The sequence below is a fragment of the Opisthocomus hoazin genome, chromosome 1 (genome assembly GCF_030867145.1).
Source record: "Opisthocomus hoazin isolate bOpiHoa1 chromosome 1, bOpiHoa1.hap1, whole genome shotgun sequence".
Taxonomy (NCBI): Eukaryota; Metazoa; Chordata; class Aves; order Opisthocomiformes; family Opisthocomidae; genus Opisthocomus; species Opisthocomus hoazin.
Genome location: NC_134414.1, coordinates 99,511,098 through 99,533,296, shown reverse-complemented (window position 1 = coordinate 99,533,296; position 22,199 = coordinate 99,511,098). Strand labels below are relative to the sequence as shown.

Below are 22,199 nucleotides of genomic sequence, written 5' to 3'. Positions count from 1 at the left end.
AACTAAAAGGTTTTGAGTAAGAAACCATGTGGCATGAAATAGAAAAGAGATTTTTAAATAAACACTTATAGCTGTTAACAGCGAGAGCTGCTGTGGGATAACTATTTACATTTCACTCCTAAATAACACAGATGCTAGGAGCAGAACTGGAGAACAAAATTTAAAAAAAAAGTTTTGTCAAGGAAGCTGAGATACGCAAGTTTAATTAGAGCCATAACGAAGAGAGAGGAGCGTGCGTTTCACTAACTCTCATTGCTCAAGGTTTTGAGATGTCATTTGATGGAGGTCTTCAGAAAAAAAACAGGGACTTCAGCAATGCCTTCCATCGGTCGGAAAGTTATGGAAGCTACTTCAACAGAAGTGTCCTATTTCTGAGTATTTTTTTGCAGTGGTTTGAGATCTTGTATGTTCTGCATTTTAAATTAAGAACTTTTTGGCATTTCTGTAAAAAGGCTCCCTGTTCAAATTTTAATGTGGCTTGTGATACTGATGTCCTTCTCTCTGCTGCCAGTTAAAAGGGGGAAAAAGTCAGATTTACATTTTGAAAAAATGCCTGTTTTGATGCACTAATGAATAATAAGGCAAAATAACATTTCAAGAAGAAATACAGTAACTGCTGCAGAAGCAATAGCACCACTGTGTTTCTTTCAACAATTCATCAGCTCGTTCAGCATTCCTTCTGGAAGGAAGACAGATTTATTCAATCAATGTTATTATGCCTGCTGTTTTAATTTTATTAAAACATATTTAATTTCATTTGAGACTGTTCCTTCACAATTCCTGCTTGATGAGTGTGTCACATATGGGATTTGTTGGAATTTGACATAACCCTGTCATCTATGTGTTTTCCAGTGTGCATCATGAGATCAGATCACCAGTGTGTTCATGAGATCAGAGCAACCAGGCAGCCACAGGATCCGGACCCCCCTGCTTTTCTTCAGACTTGGATTTTGTGTTTATAACAATACTATTGGTCTGCAAGTCAGAGACGTTCTTGTCCCTGAGCTTGCTTGCCTCACCATTTTTACGTACGTGACATGAAGAGGTTTTCCTATGACAAAGCCAAGAAACTCACCTGTGAGAGAAAAGTAATATTTTTCAAGCTTCATTCCAGCTATTCACTGTCATCTCAGCCTTCTCTTCCTCTCCGTACTGAACAAGTGTTGTCAAAAGCAGGATGAGGATGCAGAAAATGTTATACAAGAACACAGCCTTGTCTTGTACAAGAGGGCAACATTTTGAAAAGGCAAGTATTTCAGGTTTTTCTTAATGTTAGTTACTACATGAACACGAAAATTATATGTCAGAGGCATAGAAAAGAAAAAGGGGGAACCAATGTCATTAGCTGTTCTGAGACAAGGCCATTTCTGTTTCAGCCAGTGAAAAGATTTAGAAAATCAGGTATTTACAAAAAGCTTTTCAGGGTAATTACAGTGTCTCCTGTTCTCTTTAAAGGAGAAATTAAATGTGGACTTAGAGATATATTGAATGCAGCAACACATTTGTACTTCTCTTTCTCACATCATAAAATGAGGGATCTATTTACTTGCTCCTGCTTTTCTTCAGTACAGCTAAAAGAAAAAGAGTAAGACAATGCACTTCTTGGCGTCTCACTGTGCTAGGTTAAGCCAATATTTGAATTACTGCCTAGAATGAATTCATGCAAGCTAAGGGAATGCTCTTATAGCCCCCATTACTGTGTGTACTGTTTACCTAGATAATTATTTTGGTGTCAGCTACGGCGTTCTTTGCACAAGCAAGAACTATGCAAAGTGAGTAAGAGCCATAGAATGAAATGCTGCAAAAAGAAATGTTCAGTGAACACCCGGGTGCCCTGTGTTCCACAGTAGGACATCGAGGCTTGTTCCTTGAGGCAACGCTGAAAGAACCATTAAAAGAACTTAATCATGTATGACGCACCTGCACAGCATAAACTGGGAGCACAACATATAATTTCATCCTAAATGTACTGAGGTACTTTCTAGAATTACTGTTTTACTTCAAAATAGCTAGCTACAGTTCTATCAATTAGCAAATCCATCAGTAAAATACCCGTATTGTCCACAAATATTTTATTGCAAAGAATTTTAATGGCCTTTACAAAATACAGAAACATTTCATGAAATCAGTCGATTTCCTGCATACAAAATCTGTGATGTTCATCAAGAAGATAGCGCAAGTCACCTAAATGTTAGTGATCATCTAACTAATTGTAAATCAACAAGATTTAGGACTTTTCAGAAGATGCAGAAGAAAAAACCAAGACCACCCCTAAAATACCATACAACAGAGAATGAGCAGAAAGTCTCTTACTAGCTCATTAGTTACTTTTTCTCATGTTTTATCTCAACAGTTTTGCTGAAGTTGTGAAGAGTTCTGCCATTACTTCTAACAAAACCTCCCTAAAAAAGATGGCTAGAGTTACTTTGGCTAAAAATGCATACACAGGACCCTTAGAGCCTGTCAATAATAGATGGCTTGCAAAAATTTCTAGGGTTTCAGGCAAAACTCTTCTTCTCCTCTGTTTGCTGTCACTGAATTACTCCAGGGTCAAGATATTTCCCCAATGTCTTTGCACCATCTTGACTCGCTGTACCGCTTCGATCTATGCCCATCAGGAAATGAGTCTGTAAAACTACAGGGTTCATGCACTGGATGAACACAGTGCACCAACTCATGGATCCTCACATTTGTCTTTCACCTATGGAAGTGTTCTGCCCCAAGCACTTCTATTTGCTAACACCAACACCAACCATTTAAAGCAGGCTTTATACACCAGTGCTTTCCGTTCTGGTCAGAAACTGAAAGGACATTTTAGCTCAAATAAATTGCTTCAACTTGTCCTTGACAGGAAAAACTACTTAGGAGTGCGAAGTTGCATTCTGCATTTGAAAAATAACTAAGGCGGCAAACTCATATCTCTACAGCAAAAAATACTTCAATTTAATTTATGAAAGAATTCTTCACCCTTTGGAAAACCCAATGACATGGCAAGAGTCACTAATCTGTCTTTCATTTGCATTACGTTTTGCTCAAAGCACTTGTTCACAGTTGTAGCCTTATGAGGTAAATTTTGCTCAGAGAAAAGCTGTCATCTTGAATGAAGTGTTTCTTTGACATGGTTTAAGTGACTTACAAACACAGCCTAACTGTGCTGCCTTGAACATTATAGAAACATAATACTTTTTATAGGCATGTTTCTATGCAGACCTCCACTTTTTCTCTTTGCAGAAAGCACGTTTTCCAAAGTAAGCTCTGCTTCTTAGAGTCCTTGGGCATAATCACATCTCTTTGCTGGCTATCCCTTCCTCAGCACATGAAGACAACTGCTAGTCCCTATATTTCCAGTTCAGAGAAGCCCTTTAGTCCAAAAAATTTGTTTATTTTCATGCTTTGCTTTTTTATGTTGGACAGTACTCTGGACAATGTATTTTATTGTTTCAGCCAGAATGACAAAAAGGGATGTTCGCTGCCTCTTCCCTTCTAGCTGGGATAAATGTTCATTGTCTTAAACCAGGACTGTGACAGAGAAGAATCACCAAGATTTATTGCTGCCCAACAGCAGGTCCTAGTACAGGTACAGATGGGCAATTGCTATATAAAAAAGATTATTCTTAAAAAAATCTTTTGACACGTGGGCAAAATGAGCTCATGTTTGGTTAAAAGGCTACACTTGTCTAATAACCTGCAGGCACTGAAAGATGAAACCCGTTGTTCAATACTTTTTTCTCTATTCCTCAATGGTGCCCTGCCTTCTCCCTTGCTCTGCTGCCTCTCTGACCTCTTAGCAAGTCAGTGCAGAAAACTAGCAGACAGTTACCCAGTTTTTGTTGGTGCTGATTCAGTGAGCCACATGCCCAGGGTGAGGCATCAGCGGAGGACCGGAGCCTCTGCCAGGGAAGGCAGGGTTGAGCTGCTGAGGAAGTGAATTGAGGAGAGAGGGGCTGGACCACTCCATACGCTGGCCCTGAGCCTTCGCATCACCTCAGCTGTCTTGTGTTTGCTCCACCTTACAAGTAATGTGTGTTTGGGGGTTTTTTTTCCAAACAACAAGAAAAAAATAAGATCACCAAAATGTAAATGTATCCATGTAACATTCTTGCCGGTCTTTAATTCAGCATCTAGTGGTATAGCATTTTATGTCAGCTGTATTAAGAACAATGTCAGGAATGCATCCCGGTCCTGTAATGGTTATTTGCACCTCAGTAAAGCAAATAATAGCTTAAAAGATAAGTGCTTTGGTCGTGTTCAAGAACCACATGTTTTATTTAACTTTCATGCCATTAAGGTCTTGCTTTTAGCAGCTGATACTGCAGCATTTCTGAACTATAAGACTGAGATTAAGAGGTTTATATGTGTAGTACACAATAACAAAATTCATAGACTAGATGTTTTTAAACAAATACTTTTTAAAACAGTGATTATTTTTACTTAAATGTTTATACATCATAAAATCTGTCATCTTCAAACATGCATGTTGTGGGAGTTTTTGGACACAAACTCTCATAATTGATAATCCTACAGCAACATTATGATGACTGCTTGAATAACATTTAAAACACCACCATACTCCATACATCTTCAGATATTGATATTATTTAATAGGAGCAAATGAAGAGTTAGAAACATGTGACCAGCCAGACTTGCTACACAATGATGTTTGCCCAATAAGCTCAAACATTACCGTTTTCAGAAATCCTGACAAATAAAACAGTTGTCTCGGAATTCATGCAAATTTGTGAGCCTTCATAGCCATATGAAGAGCCTCACTAAAACTTTATTTATTTCTGGTTTTCTGACTTTGAAGGTTATCCATGTACCTAAGTAAATGAAATAGCAATTGAGAATTTCAACACAGGGATCACACATTGTTCATGAACCATCTGTGGCGAATTTTGATTTGTAGGAGGAAGTCATTCAATAAATTTTGAACAAATAGATCTGGAACCACTCCAAACTGAACCCAGCCAATTTCTGTGTTTTGTTGTTTGTTTTTTTTTTTAAAGTGAATAAACTCATGAAATTTATTTGTTTGAAGGTATTTATTTTTATGATCACTAGCAATTCCCACTAAATTGCCTTGCACATTATTTTGCTAATATTTTTGGAAAAGTAAAGTATATTCTGTAATTCTCATTTGATCTACTTGGGAAACCAAGTCTTTTCCACTCACACACACAATTATATGCTGAATATCTAAATTCAGTTACAGCTATAACTGGTCCAAAAGATTTTAATACAGAATCATGATTTATAATACATGTAAAAAATTAGTAATATGTCCTAAATACAGTATCCCTTGCCTTTGATCGTTTAGATATGTTCTCCTTTGCTTGTCTTACCAGAACAAAGGCATCAATTTCAGAACAAGGAAGAAAAGACATCGGGTGGAGAATGCCTAGTCATATCATCTGTGCTAGGTCTTTGCTTCATCATTCTGCTTTTTAGCTGTTCCTGCCGTTCCTGTTTTGCATTTACTAAATCAGGAGAAGAGTGACTGAAGTGGAACAAATGACAAATAGCACACGTATCTTCCTCTTACGCTCTAAGAAAGTGGATATTCAAAGGCCGTCAAATAATACCTTCCACCCTCCTGCCTGTTTTGTGTCTCTAATTGCCGCATATTCCTGAATGAAACCATGCTGACAGTTATTCTGTAGCACTCACAGAGCGCAGCTGGGGGTCTGGAAGACTGAAGTTGCTTCCAGAGGTACGCAGGGAGCTGTAACCTGTTGGCAGTGGGTGTGCTGGGCTGGCCATGGCTGGCTGCCAGACCCCCATCCCACTGCTCCATCGTTCCCCCTCCTCAGGGCGGGGAGGGAGGATAATACGGAAAAGCACAAGCACACGGGTCAGGATAAAGACAGGGCGATCACTCACCGACTACTGTCACGGGCAAAACAGACTCAACTTGGGAAAAATTGATTTAATCTATTGCCAGTTAAAAACAGAGTAGGAAAATCAAGGACAAAACTAAAACCACCTTCCCCCCAACCCTCTCTGCATCCCAGGCTCAACTTCACTCCTTCATTCCCAACTTTTCTACCTCCACCCTGCCAAGCGGCGCAGGTGGATGAGGAACAGGGGCTGTGGTCAGCCCGTACCAGGTCCTCTCTGCTGCTCCTCCCTCTTCACACTCTTCCCCTGCTCCAGCGTGGGGTCCCTCCCATGGGAGACAGCCCTTCACAAACTGCCCCAGCGTGGGTCCTTTCCATGGGGTGCAGTCCTTCAGGAACAGGCTGCTCCTGTGTTGGCTCCTCTCTGCAGGCCACAGCTCCTGACTGGAGCCTGCTCCTGCATGGGCTCTCCATGGGCTGCAGCTTCTGTCAGGGCATGCCCACCTGCTCTGTCATGGGGTCCTCCATGGGCTGCAGGGTGGGTATCTGCTCTGACATGGTCTTCTTTGTGTTGCAAGGAGACAAACTGCTTCGCCATGATCTTCTCCACGGGCTGTAGGGGAATCTCAGCTCCAGCATCTGGAGCACCTCCTCCCCTTTCTTCTTCACTGACCTCAGTGTCTGCAGGGCTGTTTCTCTCACATTTTTTCTCACTCCTCTCTCCCCCAGCTGCTGCACAGTGTATTTTACCCTTTCTTAAACACATTATCACAGAGGCACCACCAGCTTGGCTGACAGGCCCAGCCTTCGGCAGCTGTGGGTCTGTTTTGGAGCAAGCTGGAACCAGCTGTATCTTGCATGGGGGCAGCTCCTGGTGTCTTCTCACAGAGGCCACCCCTGCAGCCCCCCAGCCACTGCCAGCACCTTGCCACGTAACCCAGTACAGAAGGGTTATGGCATTATTTGGGACCTCTGTGCCAGCACAGTAGGAAACAAAATGGGAAGTCAGCTGTGTTGAGCTGTGAGCGCGTTGTTCTCTCCCTAGTTAGGAGTTTGCCTATTTCCTAAAGACATCTAAAAGAGAACTGTTCTCAAGGATCACCTGATTAATTTCATCAATAAGCCTGAAATCCTTTATCTCTTCCTTTGAGGCTAACATTTACATTTAAAACCTGGAGAGATTAATTAGATGTGCCACAAACTTTTCTTAAGAGCTTATCCCAGGACAGCTCTTCTTCATACCCCACTCTCCCCTATTTTTTTCTCTTCAGCTTTAATTTTGGAGAGGGTAGAAGGTTTTGTAAACACAAAAATACTGCGAGCATCCTTAAGGGCAGTTAACAGTTTCTCCTTCATTGAACCAACGAATTACCGCCATGCACAGAATCATGGATTTCTTCAATCTCATGCACATTTTCTTGGTGTCTCATCCCATGTTCATCAAATTATTTTTCTTCTTTATTGCCAGATATGCCTGGTGTAGTAATTGGCTGCTAGCTCCAGCACATGCATGCAGTATTAAGCTGTGACACATAGACAGCAGATATGGACCAGTGCAAGTTGGTTTGATCATGGATTGTTTTGTTTTATCATGAAAGAAACAACAAATAAATTTTCTTCAGTGAGCAGGTGACTGGTTCTCATAAATAATATTTGATTTTGAAATTTCAATTTCTGCCAAAACTGTAAGGTCTGAAATGTCAGCATTTCCCACAGAACAGAAATTCAAAATGTCGGTCAGCTTTTATCTCAAGTGAAATATGTTTGTATAGTTGCCTGGGCACAAGGACATGACACTGTTCCGTCTGCTTCATGCTAGAATAATTTTCAAAGCTTAGGAAGTCAAGGAGGCAAGTGCTTTGCTCCCCTTCCAGCTCGGTACTTTCTATGTTGCGCAGGAATACCTGTAGCTCCCTGTTGATGTGTTGCAGCACAACACAGGGGCCCTGGTCCACCAACCGTGCAGACCACTGCCCTGTTTATCAATGCCACAGCTTTGTCTGGGCAGCATGCCCAGGGTGCTGGGAGGCAGGCGATCTGAGCATGAGAAAGGGAAGACATTTGTTTAACACACTTAATCCTGAGATGAAATAAGGATGCCACCCAACTACACATCAGTACCTGGGAAGCAGAAAGCATTCCCGTAACAGACTGGCCCCTAATGGCCTTCAGAAGCAGCAGCTGAATGTTGTGTTCATGTAGCTAACAGGTAGAGAGCATAGACTGGCAGCATATTCAGTACAAATAGAATTTTTAATTAAATAATGATGGTGACCTCTAACAAACTTACTCTTAAAATGTACGGTTTCCCAGATATTTATAACTGGACTTGTTTGGGTGAGTTTTCATAAAACTCTTTGAACAATTGCTCTTCAGATGATCTCTGTGCCAAATAAGTATTTTTTTTTTCTCTAGAGTATAAAGGTGCTAGACTTTCTCAAAATAAAATTCTGTAAAAATTGTCTGTCTTTTTACTGTAATGAAAATAAAATATTTTTTCCTTAGTTTCATTGTAGTAAGTATCCTAGCGAGTTTTGCACTAGTCTTCCAAAAATATTCAACGTGAAGTAGCAAATTACATAGTCAGTTTTTGACCAAACAGCTGTAGTTTGGAAGCATTCTCAACAATTAAATGGAGTCTTGCAACTGAGACTCCTAAACACCTAGCAGCAGTACTATCAAATGATATATCAAAAATATAACATTTTGCATATCAACACATTAAGAAAGGAATTAATTCTTATTCCTTCTAAAGCTCATAGCACCATACTTTCAAAGACAAACAGCACATAAATCAAAGAACCACTTAATGCATAGTGCAAGTAAGCACGTGCTTTATTTGTTGCTTTCAAGAGATTTCATAAAATCACAGAATCATAGAATGGTTTGCGTTGGAAAGAACCTTAAAGATCATCTAGTTCCAACCCCCCTGCCGTGGGCAGGGACACCTTCCACTAGACCAGGTTGCTCGAAGCCCCATCCAGCCTGGCCTTGGACACTTTCAGGGAGGGGACATCCACAGCTTTTCTGGGCAACCTGTTCCAGTGCCTCACCACCCTCATAGGAAAGAATTTCTTTCTTACATCTAATCTAAATCTACCCTTTTTCAGCTTGAAGCCATTACCCCTTGTCCTATTCCTACATGCCCTTGTAAAAAGTCCCTCTCCAGCTTTCTTGCAGGCCTCCTTCAGGTACTGGAAGGCCACAATAAGGTCTTCCCAGAGCCTGTTCTTCTCCAGGCTGAACAGCCCCAACTCTCTCATCCTTTCCTCACAGCAGAGAGGTTCTCCAGCCCTTGGGTCACTTTTGTGGCCCTCCTCTGGAATCACTCCAACAGCTCCATGTCTGTCCTGTGCTGAGGGCTCCAGCGCTGGATGCAGTACTCCAGGTGGGGTCTCACTAGAGCGGAGCAGAGAGGCAGAATCACCTCCCTCGACCTGCTGGCCACGCTTCTCTTGATGCAGCCCAGGATACGGTTGGCCTTCCAGGCTGTGAGCGCACATTGGTGGCTCATGTCCAGCTTTTCATCCACCAGTACCCCCAAGTCCTTCTCCTGTGTATCTGTGCTTGGGATTGCCCCAGTCCACGTGCAGGACCTTGCACTTGGCCTTGTTGAACTTCATGAGGCTTGCACGGGCCCATCTCTCAAGCCTGTCCTGGTCCCTCTGGATGGCATCTTGTCCCTCCAGCATGTCGACCGCACCACTCCGCCTCATGCCGTCGGCAAACCGGCTGAGGGTGCACTCAGTCGCACTATCCATGCCACTGACAAAGGTGTTAAACAGCGCTGGTCCCTGAGGAATGCCACACATCACTGGTCTCCACTTGGATATCAAGCCGCTGACTTCAGCTCTTTAAGTGTGACCATCCAACCAACTCTTTATGCACCAAAGTTCATTACATTATTTGCTTTTACCAGTTACGGTTTTATTGCATGTTTTAAAAAGGTGTAGCATCAGAAAATCCTATACAGCTAGAAGAGATATTTAACTTGAATAAAATATTGTTGCTTCATTCTCAAACACATCATATAAGTTATGCTTACAGAAAATAACATTATAAAAATCCAGGTAACATTAATTGTGAAACAGAATTAAAAGTTCCTATTTATTCATTTATCAGATGTCATAATACTAATGTTAATGTTTTGGATCACTTATGTGGGTAAACCACTACAGCGGGTGCTATGCAAACTTACTAGCACTGGAAAATTATTGTGCTTTGATGTATGTCTTAAACACTGACTACAGACAATAAATATTTAGGGCATTTAACAGTGGCAGCTGGGAATCCAGTATGGGCTTGCAGTACAGCCACTCCAGTTTGTGCCTGAGCAAGCGCCCTGCTCTCAGCAGCCGACGGACCGAAGGCAGCACCACGTGGATGCGGCAGCAGCAACTCCAGCTCCACACTTTGTTCCACAGGGCTGCTCGCACGGGATCGGTGCTGCACCCCTGTTCTCACGGTCGTCATGTGATTTAACAGTACCGTGATGATTCCAGAAATACAGTATCCACTTTGACAGACCATTTGTAGCTACGGAAATAGTGATGTTTCTGACAATTCACATAGAATTACTTAAACAATTGTTGAGTGGGCATTCAGTTCCTCAAAGGAGTTCTAGCAAGTCACTGCAGTTAACATTAAAACAACTCTCAGAAAAAAAAAATAAATCATTAAAACCTGTGCTAGGACCAACCATCCCAGATCTGGCCAACAGAAAAACTGCCATACCGATTAGCCCAGGAGTCCATCCAATCCTCCGCCCCGTTCCCTGTGGTCCCAAGCAGCGAATGTGTACGAAGGGAGCAGGAACAAGAGCAGCACACGCTGATCTGTCCTCCAGCATCCAGCCACAAGTCGCTTAGGAACTAAGTCACAAAAACTAAATACCAGAATTCTACTCATTTCGTATTCAATAGTTTAAGGTAGGTGTGAATGTTTAAAATGTTTACAATTGTTTAAAGGAAAAAGTGAGAAAGGAGGCATACTATTTTAACTGCGTTGGTACTCATATTTTTTACTGCCTCTGCTCAAGCAGTGGAGGATCTGCACGGCCTGCACAGACTGCCACCTCTCCAGAATGCCAAATCCTCTTCAAATATTTGCCTTCTAATCAACAAGTGATTTGAGCTGCTTTGTTTATTCACTGTCTTTTTAAGAGCTCCTGTTCTGTGTTTGAAAGATGAAAGCCTACAGCTCTTTCAAATTTGGGGTTATATTTCTCAGCCGCCTCTTCCAGCATTTTTCATATTTCCTACTACAGTTTGCAGAACTAATTCTGCTGCCAACCCATCTGTATTTTCCACTTGACAATTCACAGTAGTGCAATAAAGAATTAAGCAATGTTATCAGGTAACTTGAAGTGTACTGGCTCCTTGTCACAATTTAGCATTGCTCTTGTGCAATCAGTAATAGTATTAGTCATTCTCAGGGAAAAAAAAAGGAAAAGTATTGGTGGTTTTGGTTATTGACATTAGATAAAAAGTGAATCTGTTAGGGAAAAAAAAGAAAATAACCACTCAATAGTTGTGAAAGTTGAATAAACGTAAGTTTAAATCTATCTCAAAAGATGATTTGATACCTCCTCCTCTCCAAAGGCTAGCTGGATGCCTGGCAGATGTTATCTAACATGTTATTGATCCAGCAAAGGTGATTCCAAACCAGGTCTGCTTCAGTGCTTTATTACTCTTATACTTGGAATTCTTTTTCCTAATATTTAACATAAATGTCCCCGAGTTCAAATTAAAGCCATTATTTCTTGTCCTACCTTTCATTACGTATTGGCCCGTTAATCACCTTTTTCAGTAAATCACTACACATTCAGAGACATCTACAGGGCAGACTGGGCAAGGGATAGAACACAAATGCAGTTCCTCCACAAACCACATTTTCTAAGCTTCCTTTCGGCCTTGCTGCCTTCAGGAAGAATTACCTTTCCACCTCTGTCCCACCACCACACTGGACTGAGAGTTACATTCAGTGCTGATCAACACCAAGCAGAACAACACAATTGCCTTCTGTGCCTTTCATGGTATTCTTCAGTGTATTTAGTTATTTATAACATCATGCATGTGTTTCTATTTATTGTAATTTCATATCTTCCCCTGCAGCACTGCTGCCTAGACAATTAGTCACCATTTTGTATTTGTGCATTAGATGTCCTGGGTTTACAGATAGTACTTTATATTTTTATGATATTTCTTCCTGTTGATTTCTCCCATCTATTCCATATTTTTAATTTTTATCCTGTCATGCAATATGCTTGTAACTTCTTTCAACATGCTGTCATTAAAAAACTTTTACAAGCACCATTTTTACACCAGGATTCTGGTTATTGCTACTTACACCGATTAGCTCCTGGGGCAAAACCACACCCATATTCTTGTTTTTATTCCTCCTACTTTAATAACCCCTTTTTAGGAATGATTGGTTAATTTTTCCCTAGATTATATATTCTTGTGTGGGAGAGCATAGAAAGACACATTTACTACAAAATAACACACCTACTGTTTATTTTCCCTTCGTTCATTAAACCAGCTGTCCTACCAAAGAATAAAATCAGATTATTTGACACATACTCTTGACAAATATGTGTTGGCTGTTCATGGGTGATGCTGGTTGGTTATTTGTAAACACTTCCTGGATTAATACTTGTTTTGTCATTTTATTATTTATCAAATGGGTCTCTGGATACTGAGCTAAGCCTGACTGACTCAGAATGTCCTCAGACCTCCTGCTATCTTCCTATATGTAGTGGGGCAGTGGGGGAGGAAGGATAGGTAACTTTTCTGCGTCAGGACCTCCACACAAACACACACATGGGTCATTCAGGAACCTGCTCTATTTTTCCAGGGAATCCACCGAGATAATTGTGGCTAATATTTCAAAGGAGGTATTTCCCTGAATATTTCTAAACTGAACTGAAAAATAGTCTAGAAACTATTTTCATCTGACAGTATACTGCATCCTGAAGATACAGATGCAAAGATGCATGAACTCTGAAAAGACAGAGAATTAAAAATGCACAGGATCCAAAGGTATTTTAGCACTCTTAGCTTTTTCTCCAGGATGCCAGTGCATAGACAATACACGCTTCCACAAGCTTTTATTTCTTTAAAAATAAACATGCAATTTTATCCCTAGCTTGGAACTAGTAACGTAAGAAAAAGCTCTTTTGTTTTACTGCTAATAGCTTCAAAGTGTGAAAGCCCGTAATACTACAGAGATCATAACACAAAAAACTTCATACTGAAGGAGATTTTGTTTCATGTGTTTTCCTCTGACCACACACGTTTGTACTTGCTCATAAACATTTGCTTTTAAGGAGATTTAGTCTTCAGCCTTCTACTGTAGCCATCAGCAAATAATAAACGTGAAAGGTAGCTGGAGAGCAAAGCAATACAAAAAGGTTTCACTTTGCTTCCCCCTGTACTTTCATGTTTTTCAAACATAATTTTTCCAGTGTGCGTACGATGAACACTGACCAGGAGACGCTTGCGTAAGGTAAGCGTGGATCTGCCCAAACAGATGCCACCACCACGGACACCAGAACGAAGGCAGCAGCCTTGGTCCTCTCGCTCATCTTCAGTCTGCTTTAGAAAGGCCAGATATCCTGGGGGGGTGAATCTACACAAGACCTCCCTCCAAAATAAATAATAATAATAATAATAATAACAACAACAATAATAGTAATAATAAACCCCCAGCATTTGAAAATTCTGCCCGTGTTTGTACTTGGTCTCTTTCCTGTTTCCCAGGCAACTCTAGAGAGAGAGAAGAGATCAGATGAATTTGTATATATGTATGTACCGAGTCAAACAAAAGCCAGGATCAATTCTTTACAATAAAGTGGAACCAGGAGAACCTGAAATTGTAATTTGCCATTATTAAAATCTACTGGCAACTTCGTGTCAGATAATCGACACCGATACACCCAGGACGAGGGGTAAAGAGGGGCGGTGAGGGGAGGGAGCAGGGGTACTGCTGCTCCTCCGCAGGAACCGCTCCCGTGTGGATTCCCTACGTCCAGCAAAGGGCACCTCCGCAGCAATAAAGCGACAAACAAACACTCCGCCGCTTTTCTGCGGGCCTGTCGCCACCAGGCCGCCGCACCCGTCGGCAGCCGGCCCGAGTGCCTGCAGACGGGCAGTGCCAGCCGGGCGGGGCGGGAGGGCAGCCCTTTCCGGCCCGGCACGGCCGGCTCCATGTACCCGCCGGCCCGGGGAGACCCGTCCCCGCCTCGCCTCCCTTCCGCCCCGCAGCAGCCTTCCGCAGGGCGGCCCGGCCGCCCCCCGCCGCTGCCGCAGGAGGCCCCGCCCGGCGCGGCCCGGCCCGGCCCGGCGGAGGCGGAGCCGGCCAGGACTCGCCGTCGCCCCCGCCGCCGCTGCCGGAAGAGCTGCTGCCCGCGCCGGGGCCATGGAGGAGTTTCACCCGCACAACGATGAGGTAGGGGCCGCCGCCCTCTGACGGGGCGGGGGGCCGCGGGCTGTACCCGGGCGGGCTGCGGTGCGGGGCCCTCCGCCCGCCCCCCGGCCCGGCGCTGCCGGGGCCGCCGGCCCTGCCCTGGCCGGGCAGGTTGGAGGTTGGGCCGGGCAGGCCGCCGGCTGTGCTGCCCTCGGTCGGCCGCCATGAGCCCTGTGTCGCCCCCGGGTGAAAACCCCAGCGCTGGGCCCGGTCTGCATCGGGGGCTGGTCCCTCCCCGGGGGCCCTGCTGCGCGTCCCTCACCACCGATCTCCGTTAGGATTAAAAAAATGGTAGAAACGCTATTGCGCTCGAGGTCTGTGTCCGTGCCCAGGCGCTGGAAATCGGGCGGCTGTGAAGAGGCGGAGGCGCGGTGGCACCTGCCGTGGTTCCTTCGGACGCCGAGCTGCACGCTGGCGAGAGGGAAGGAGCAGAAAGTCAGAGGCATTAAAACTCGCAAGCTTGTTCTACACTTAGGAAAGCGGCTGGGATAAGCTGATGACCGTGGAAACCAGGCTTTGTGCTGCGAGGGGTGCGAAGCCTTGTGTTGCCGTTCAGCAGCAAGGTGAAACCTGCCAGTTAGTAAGGCTGTGACTCCAGTGAAAACCCAGATTAAGACCCAGAGGAAAAGATTTGCCACTCAGCTTTTTGACTTGGAGAATATTCCCATGATGAGCATAGACAGTGGTGGAATTTAATCTTTACAGAAAGTGTAAATTGAACCTGTTTCCAAGCTCACTGCGGCCTGAGCTTTTTGGACCCACTCAAATGTGAGTAGCAAAACAATAGAATCATAGAAAGGTAAGGGTTGGAAGGGACCTTAAAGATCATCTGGTTCCAACTCCCCTGCCATGAGCAGGGACATCTTCCACTAGACCAGGTTGCTCAGAGCTCCATCCAACCTGGCCTTGAGCACTGCCAGGGAGGAGGCAGCCACCACTTCTCTGGGCAACCTGTCCCAGTGTTTCACCATCCTCATGGTGAAGAATTTCTTCCTAATATCTGATCTAAATCTGCCCTCTTGTAGTTTAGAGCCATTCCCCCTTGTCCTATCACTGCACACCCTTGTGAAAAGTCCCTCTCCATCCTTCCTGTAGGCCCCTTCAGGTACTGGAAGGCTGCTGTGACGTCAACCCAGAGCCTTCTCTTCTCCAGGCTGAACAATACTAAATAACGTATGTACAGTGCTGGGGAAAAACATGATTTTAGAACTATACTAACAGATTACACAATGCAAATAACCAGACACAGGGCTGGATCGTTACGCGTTACTTAGAGTAAAACTGCATCATTTGTTTACTTTTCTATCAGAAATAATAATAATTTTTATTACAGATGATCTTCAATGCTGATGAGGCCCACAACATAGTTAAGGAGGTAGGTTTTACCTAACAGCTGTATTTCAAAGAAATTCTTTACCTTACCTTGCACTATAGTGAAAGCAGTGATTTTCATTGACCATCCCAGATAAATTCAGTCTTATATGAAAGTATTGTATATATTAAGTAATGATGGAGTTTCTTTTGGAGCTGCTGTAAGAATCACCTAATTGCTGTCTTCAACTACCTGAAGAGAAAGTAGATGAGAGAAGAGAGCACCAGAATTTACATTACAATGGGAAGATGAGGGGCAGCAGTCACAAGTTGCAAGGGAAATTGACTCCGATTTTATTTTTTCCTTCTTTATCCAGCTACAGAGTAGTTAATCACTAGAGAGGTTGCAGGGAGAGCTTGTGGAGTCTCTGTCCTGAGAGATTTTTAAAAGTTGACTGGACTAGGCCTTGAGCAACATGATCAAACTTGGAAGTTAGCCCTGGCTGGAGCAGGAGATTGTACTACATGAGACTGTTAGTCTAGCAGTGCTTTTGAAAAACATTTTTTACACAAGAAGTGCAGTCCAAAAGTGAGTAGTCTCGTGGTCCAAATTAAATACCTAGGTTACTGGAAAGTGATTAATGAAGAGCCTGTGGCATACAGATGCTGTCTGGTTTTACAGGGAAATACCATTTTGAGAAAGGAATGACTAAAGGGGCTAGGCAGGTCCTTTCCCACCTGCCCTGTCAGGAAAGGAAAGGACTGCGCTTTCAGAACTGCTCCAGTGCAGAGCAGCAAGCTCTTAGATGTCAGATAAACGACAGTTCAACCATTCATATAACTGTCCCTGCCTTGAAAGGCCAAACACGGTATGACAGAATCTCCAGACACTGGGAGTAAACCCAAGCTTAGCCAGAGCCGAGGAGCTCTTGCACAGGGTACCTTTCCGGAAGAACCAAAATCTCCAAGGGATCTTCCTGTCCCTCTTCTGTCTTCTGTTCTGTTTTGTGATGGTTGTTTCCATTGAGTCCTTTGTCCAGCTTTAAACACTGTGATCAGAACTAACTGGGCTTTTTAAGATCTGGGGCACAAGTCTTTTACACAGCCTGTTAGTGGGTGGTTAGTGTGCGGGATTCGTCTTAATGAATCGGAGGAGAACATAGTTTTATTTTTCTTACCTTTTCCAGGTGTGCATTTCTTAACTGAATTTCTCGATTTTAAGAAGTATTCATCAGCACATAATTCTGAATTTCTTAGGAGTAGAGAATGCAGTTCAAGAGTTACAATTAGAAGGCTTTCTCTGCAGTCATTTTAAGTTTAAGCAAGGGAGAACATAACAATTTTCAAGCAGTTCAGATGTTTCTTGTGCTGCAAGATGTGACCCTTGAGTGTCTCTCACTCTCGTATCTTCCTCATCTTTTAAGATAGGGTATGCATTTCACTATCGTTGCTCTAGTTCTAAAGATTTTGGTATATTGCTCACCGTCTCTGAAAGGCTGGCCAGCCCAAGCTGACATTATTGATTTGTGCAGCACCCGTTCCGTTACAGTAGCTTCTGAAAGCCAGTCTGGAGTAGGCAGTCATTAGGAACAGTGGGATGTGTTAGTATCTTCACTGGTAAATAGATCCATTCACTTAACTTGGTAAGTAAAGCATATAGCTAAGGTCTTTCCTACAAGAAATGTTCAGTTAGAGCCTCGTTTTTCTCCAGGTAATAATGTGGTAAACACATACTAAAAATAAGTTTCCGAGAAGGCTCATTTTACTTCCTGTTCAGCAACTGATACCTGATGAGCTGAAGTGATTTAAAGTAATCCAATCAACACACAAAATTCCTCAGATATGTGAGGCATTTTAAACCTCTACATTTTGAAGTATGTTTACTGTAACTATTTTTTTCCCTCTATTTTAGTGCATAGAAAGTGTTTTAGGCAAGGCAGATTATAATCACAACAAAGTCAACCAGTGGACTGCTGCTATAGTGGAACAGTCGCTGACACACCTGGTAAAACTCGGGAAAACATATAAGTACATCGGTAAGTACAAGCAGTTGTACTTTTACCACATACAATCACAATAAATAATTGCTGAAAGGTTCATTTGAATGGAGTGCTGTATTAAGTAGAAAGTTTTAAACTGTAAACAAAGCAGAGCAGATACCTGAACTCTTGCATTATATAGATTTTTAGTAATACCTGTGGTAAAACCATAGCAGTTTCACCTGGGCTAGGCATGCTAGCAACATTTAGCACAGAAGATGACATATTACACAGTCTTTCGTGACTGTTAAGCAACTCCAAAATAATTACGTCAACTTTTTGGTATTAGTTCAGGAAATAATTGCTTATCTTAAATAAAATTTTGAGTAAGATTAAGCTTCCTATAAATACAGACATTTGAAAGACTTTAGTCCTGTAAGCTAAGTCGTGTCCTGTTATATGCCTGTCTGTGGAAGGGAAATGGAAGTAAGTAGAAGTTTAACCCACTTCGGTCCTTTTGTGGAGCGTTGATGTAACAGTAATTGTTTGCACTCTGTTCTGTTTTGAAAGTGTCTGATTCAGATTGTCACCGGTTTTATGACCATTGCAGGTCAGGCTAGATATGCTGCATGTTACTAGAGCGTAGTTTCAGAGAGCAGTCAACCAGTGCTTCTGGGAGATGACTCTCCTCAAGTATGACTTCTGCTGTGCTTGTGAGAACAGCACCTGCAATCCCGTTCTGAGGTGCACATGACACAAGCCGTATCTAAGTAGTTTGAAGGATAAAAACCCTGATCCTATTAGCAAGCATTTTGTTAAAGACCTTGTCTTTATGCGAGTAAAAATAACTGTGAAATGAATACCAAGTTCGTGAGGAAAATACTGTGGGCGAGGGGGTTGCCAAAAAAGGTTTTGGCTTAGCTGAATGCCACCTGCCAGCCATTTGAAAATGTAGTGCAAGCTTGAGTTCAGAAGTACTGAATGACTTGCCTCTTCTGCTTTAATAATGAATTCCTTGACTTTATGACTGTATCTTGCAGTAACCTGTGCGGTGATGCAGAGGAGTGGAGCTGGCCTTCACACAGCAAGCTCGTGCTTCTGGGATACCACAACTGATGGCAAGTTTCCTCACTCAGATTAAAAATTTGGAGTAAAAGAAATGTTACTTATTGCTCAGTTGTAATAGTTAGGCTGAACATATTCAAGTGATTGTAAAAGCAGTAGCTTCCAGGATTAGATGCTTGTTTACGATCCCAGAAAAAATACTCTGTTAGCATTCAGTGTCTGCACTGAGTGATTGCTTTGTAAATTATGAGAAGCAGCAGTAGAAATGCCTTCATTGTGAAATGAATCAAAACATTTAATCCTTGTCAGTAACCACAGATCTGTTGAAGAGGCAGTAAAGTGTTGCTCGCAGTATATGCAAGTGGGTAGTCCTAAACATATTTGCCTGTCTGCTGTAAGGGGACAGCACTACTTTGAGAGTAGAACTTGGTAAAAAATAGAAATAGTTTGACTAACAGTATATGTTTCAGTTGCTTAACTATCAGTCAGGCTTTGGATGCATTTTTTCCCAGGTTCAGAGTATCATGGGGAAACAAGGTTAAAATAATCTTATGTCTGTCACAGACTCAGAAAGGTCTTTTAGAAGAGGGCACCAAGATTTAACTTGAAAATAGAGATGGCATTAGAAAGTCAGCAAAGGTTAGGAAAAAAAAAATGAAGTAAACAAGTACAGTTTAATCTTCATGTTTCTTTGGCTTGTAAGGCATTGATACGTTGACACAGTAGAAGAGGAAAAAAATACAGAACGTAAATTCACTAGAATGTATTTGATCCAGTCTTTTTTCTCATTTCTTGTCTGATTATCTTGCTAATTTTAGTGTGAGATTTTCAAGGATTTTTGGAAGTCCAGCTTTTCAAGAGATACTGAAATTGTGTTTTGCTGGAAACTGTCTTAAGCATAGAAGGCTCATATTAGGTAATAAACAATGTACAACTTAATGAAAATGTTTTGAGGAGTGTAAGCTATTTATAGCCAAGATGACATAATAGTACTTACCTTAAATCACAGCTGAATTATTTATACTAATATGACATAATTTACACTGTGATAAAGTGAATGAAGTAAAGACACTGGAATTCTATTTTTATTTTATAATAATCTCTTCTAGGAACCTGCACAGTGAGATGGGAAAACCGAACAATGAACTGCATTGTCAATGTGTTTGCTGTTGCTATTATCCTGTAGCTGACTGGAAGATAAATATAAGCAACACCAAAGCCTTTAAAACAAACAACAAAAATCATCCAGACACATGGCTAAATATTTCAAACCATTATTTGTTTTTGTATGAGGACCATGCAGAAGTTCTCTACAGACAGCATACAGTCTGAAGCCAGTTCTCATAGATTAATTATCTGAAAGCTAGCAAAAAATTTAAAGCATATATGTATCTATCTAAAGAGAAAGTTTTAGTAATTTAAATATTCAGAAGTATGTTAATAAGAAGATGCCACAAAGATCAATACTAAATATAATATAAATTTATCAAAGCTAATATCAAAGATACTTTATTCAAGAGGAACAAAATACATCAAAGGAAGGGTCAAGGGGCAAGCAAGACGTCTCAGGATTATGCTGTGTTTGGGAACAAATTATGAACACAATTGATGCTTCGTGTTTGATTAAACAAAGCTGACTGTCACAGTGAATGCTGGTGCTTGTGAAATTGCATGAGCATCACATTTCAGTCAAGCATGAACATTTACATTGAAATTGAACACAGTTAAGCTTTTCCCCTGGAGGCAGAGGTTGACTTCACTGGGACAAAGGTGAAATATACTTAGTCCTAGCAGAATTCTAATTTATCTTCAGAATGAAGAACATAATATTTGTTATCAATTCAGGGAGACAAGCTGGAGATCAGCCATCAGCCCTTAATTCATAGTTTATAGATCTGAAAACATTCTGAATGTACTTAAATTTTATTTTATTCCACGACTGCGGGATTTTTGACAAGCACTTTATTGATTCCTCATGCAGTAACCAGGAGCTAGGGTAATAAGACTGGACCCACATTACTCCAAGTAGGATTAAAGTGTTCGGAGAGAAAGCACGCGCATTTCTAGAGACTCTTGTTAGCTGTGAAAGCATTTATCTTAAAGCAACATATCTGTTCTTTATAGGAGTGTTTCCTATGTTCTCTAAGTCTAGAATTGGATCTTAGTCTTATGAAATAATACAGTTAACTTTTAAGCACTAAGAATTCCCCTCCTGTAAAGATTTATGCAAGTTCTTAACTTCACTCATCTGATGAGTCTTAACTTGAAATATTCCACATGGAAGAAAAGTGTTTGCACACATGCAAGTATTTGCTAGATTGGGGCCTATGTATTTGTTTATTAATGCACAAATTACATGATAAAGAGATGTATCAATACCAAAAATGCCTAAATGATTGCTGCCACTAAGTGGCAGCTATATTAAGTTGTTTTCTCAGATGCTGCTTAAGGATAGAATCTTTTCTTTATTACTGCATGTCTTTGGAAGAGACTGGTAACCACCTAACAGCCACTGTAAGGCTGTTCTGGATTTTAACAAATGAGTATTAAAGCACTCTTACACAGTTTTGTTTGTTTTTTTTTTTTTTTTTTCTTCTCAGATAACTGACTGTTGGGGCACGTAGCAAGTGTCCTGTACAAAAAACAAGCTAAAAACCATGTCATTGCTTAAGCTGTGTATACATGTAGCTAGTGTGAGACTACAGAAGGGACGTGTGTACGTGTCATTCACAGTACTATTCAAAATCAGTTGCTTTGCAGACAGAATTCCGCTTTTACCTAAGTGCAAGTAAAATTAATGCTGTAATATTGCGTTTGCCAAACAGGCAAGTGTAGCGTGAAGATGTATGTGTATGTTGTACTGACCTTCAAACGTATAATAATTTAACATTATTTGGGTTAGGACAGTAATTTCTGAACTAGGTGTCAGCATGCGAGAGCTGAGTTGGTGAACCAACAAAAATACGGTAGTTTCACCGATATTTGGGATTGTGCAAAGTGAAAAAATAAGTGGGGTGGCAACTGGAAAAAAGTTTGGTACGATTGATACAGTTTAAGAAGTGGGTGAGTAAAAATAGCAGTGGCTATTATCCCCATTTAATGGGCATTCAGGTGCCATGGTCAGAAGAAATATTCCAAATAGCCACTTGTGATTTCATCTGGTATTTTTGCTTTACTTGAAAACAAGATGCACTGAGTAAGACTCGGTTTAATGAGACTTCACAAAGGTTCTGCTGCAGAAGAAACCTAGAAAACACTGCGTAACTATAAGACTGCTTCATTTTTCTTTCTACCAAAAAAAAAATAAAGCTTTGCCTTAGTTGTATTTTTGCCTCATGTTCTTGATCAATATAAATAGGAACTGAGAAGAATATACCTCTTACTTTCCTTCACTTGTATGCAATAGTGAGAACTTGGGAAATTTATTGAAGTTGTGTGTGCATTTTATAGACAAGACCTCGTCAAAGACTAGTTCCCAGACTTAGCCTAATTTCTTTCACCTCTTGTCTACTCAGACCTTTTCTTCTTACTGTTGTCTTGA

At 41.6% G+C, this 22,199-nt stretch overlaps 1 protein-coding gene across 2 annotated transcripts; it reads left to right on the top strand.

Moving 5' to 3' along the window:
• Positions 1 to 14,166: 14,166 nt before the first annotated feature.
• Positions 14,167 to 21,983, top strand: DYNLT3 (dynein light chain Tctex-type 3). 2 transcript variants are annotated; one of them, XM_075430494.1, is made up of 5 exons: positions 14,167 to 14,285; positions 15,637 to 15,678; positions 17,527 to 17,650; positions 18,634 to 18,711; positions 19,768 to 21,983. In XM_075430494.1, exons 1-5 carry the CDS (start codon positions 14,256 to 14,258, stop codon positions 19,842 to 19,844), a joined length of 351 nt encoding a protein of 116 aa, XP_075286609.1. In that variant the 5' UTR covers positions 14,167 to 14,255; the 3' UTR covers positions 19,845 to 21,983. The 2 variants fall into 2 exon arrangements, with proteins under 2 accessions (XP_075286609.1, XP_075286617.1); XM_075430502.1 differs by lacking the exon at positions 14,167 to 14,285 and adding an exon at positions 14,769 to 15,071.
• The last annotated feature ends 216 nt before the right edge of the window (positions 21,984 to 22,199 follow it).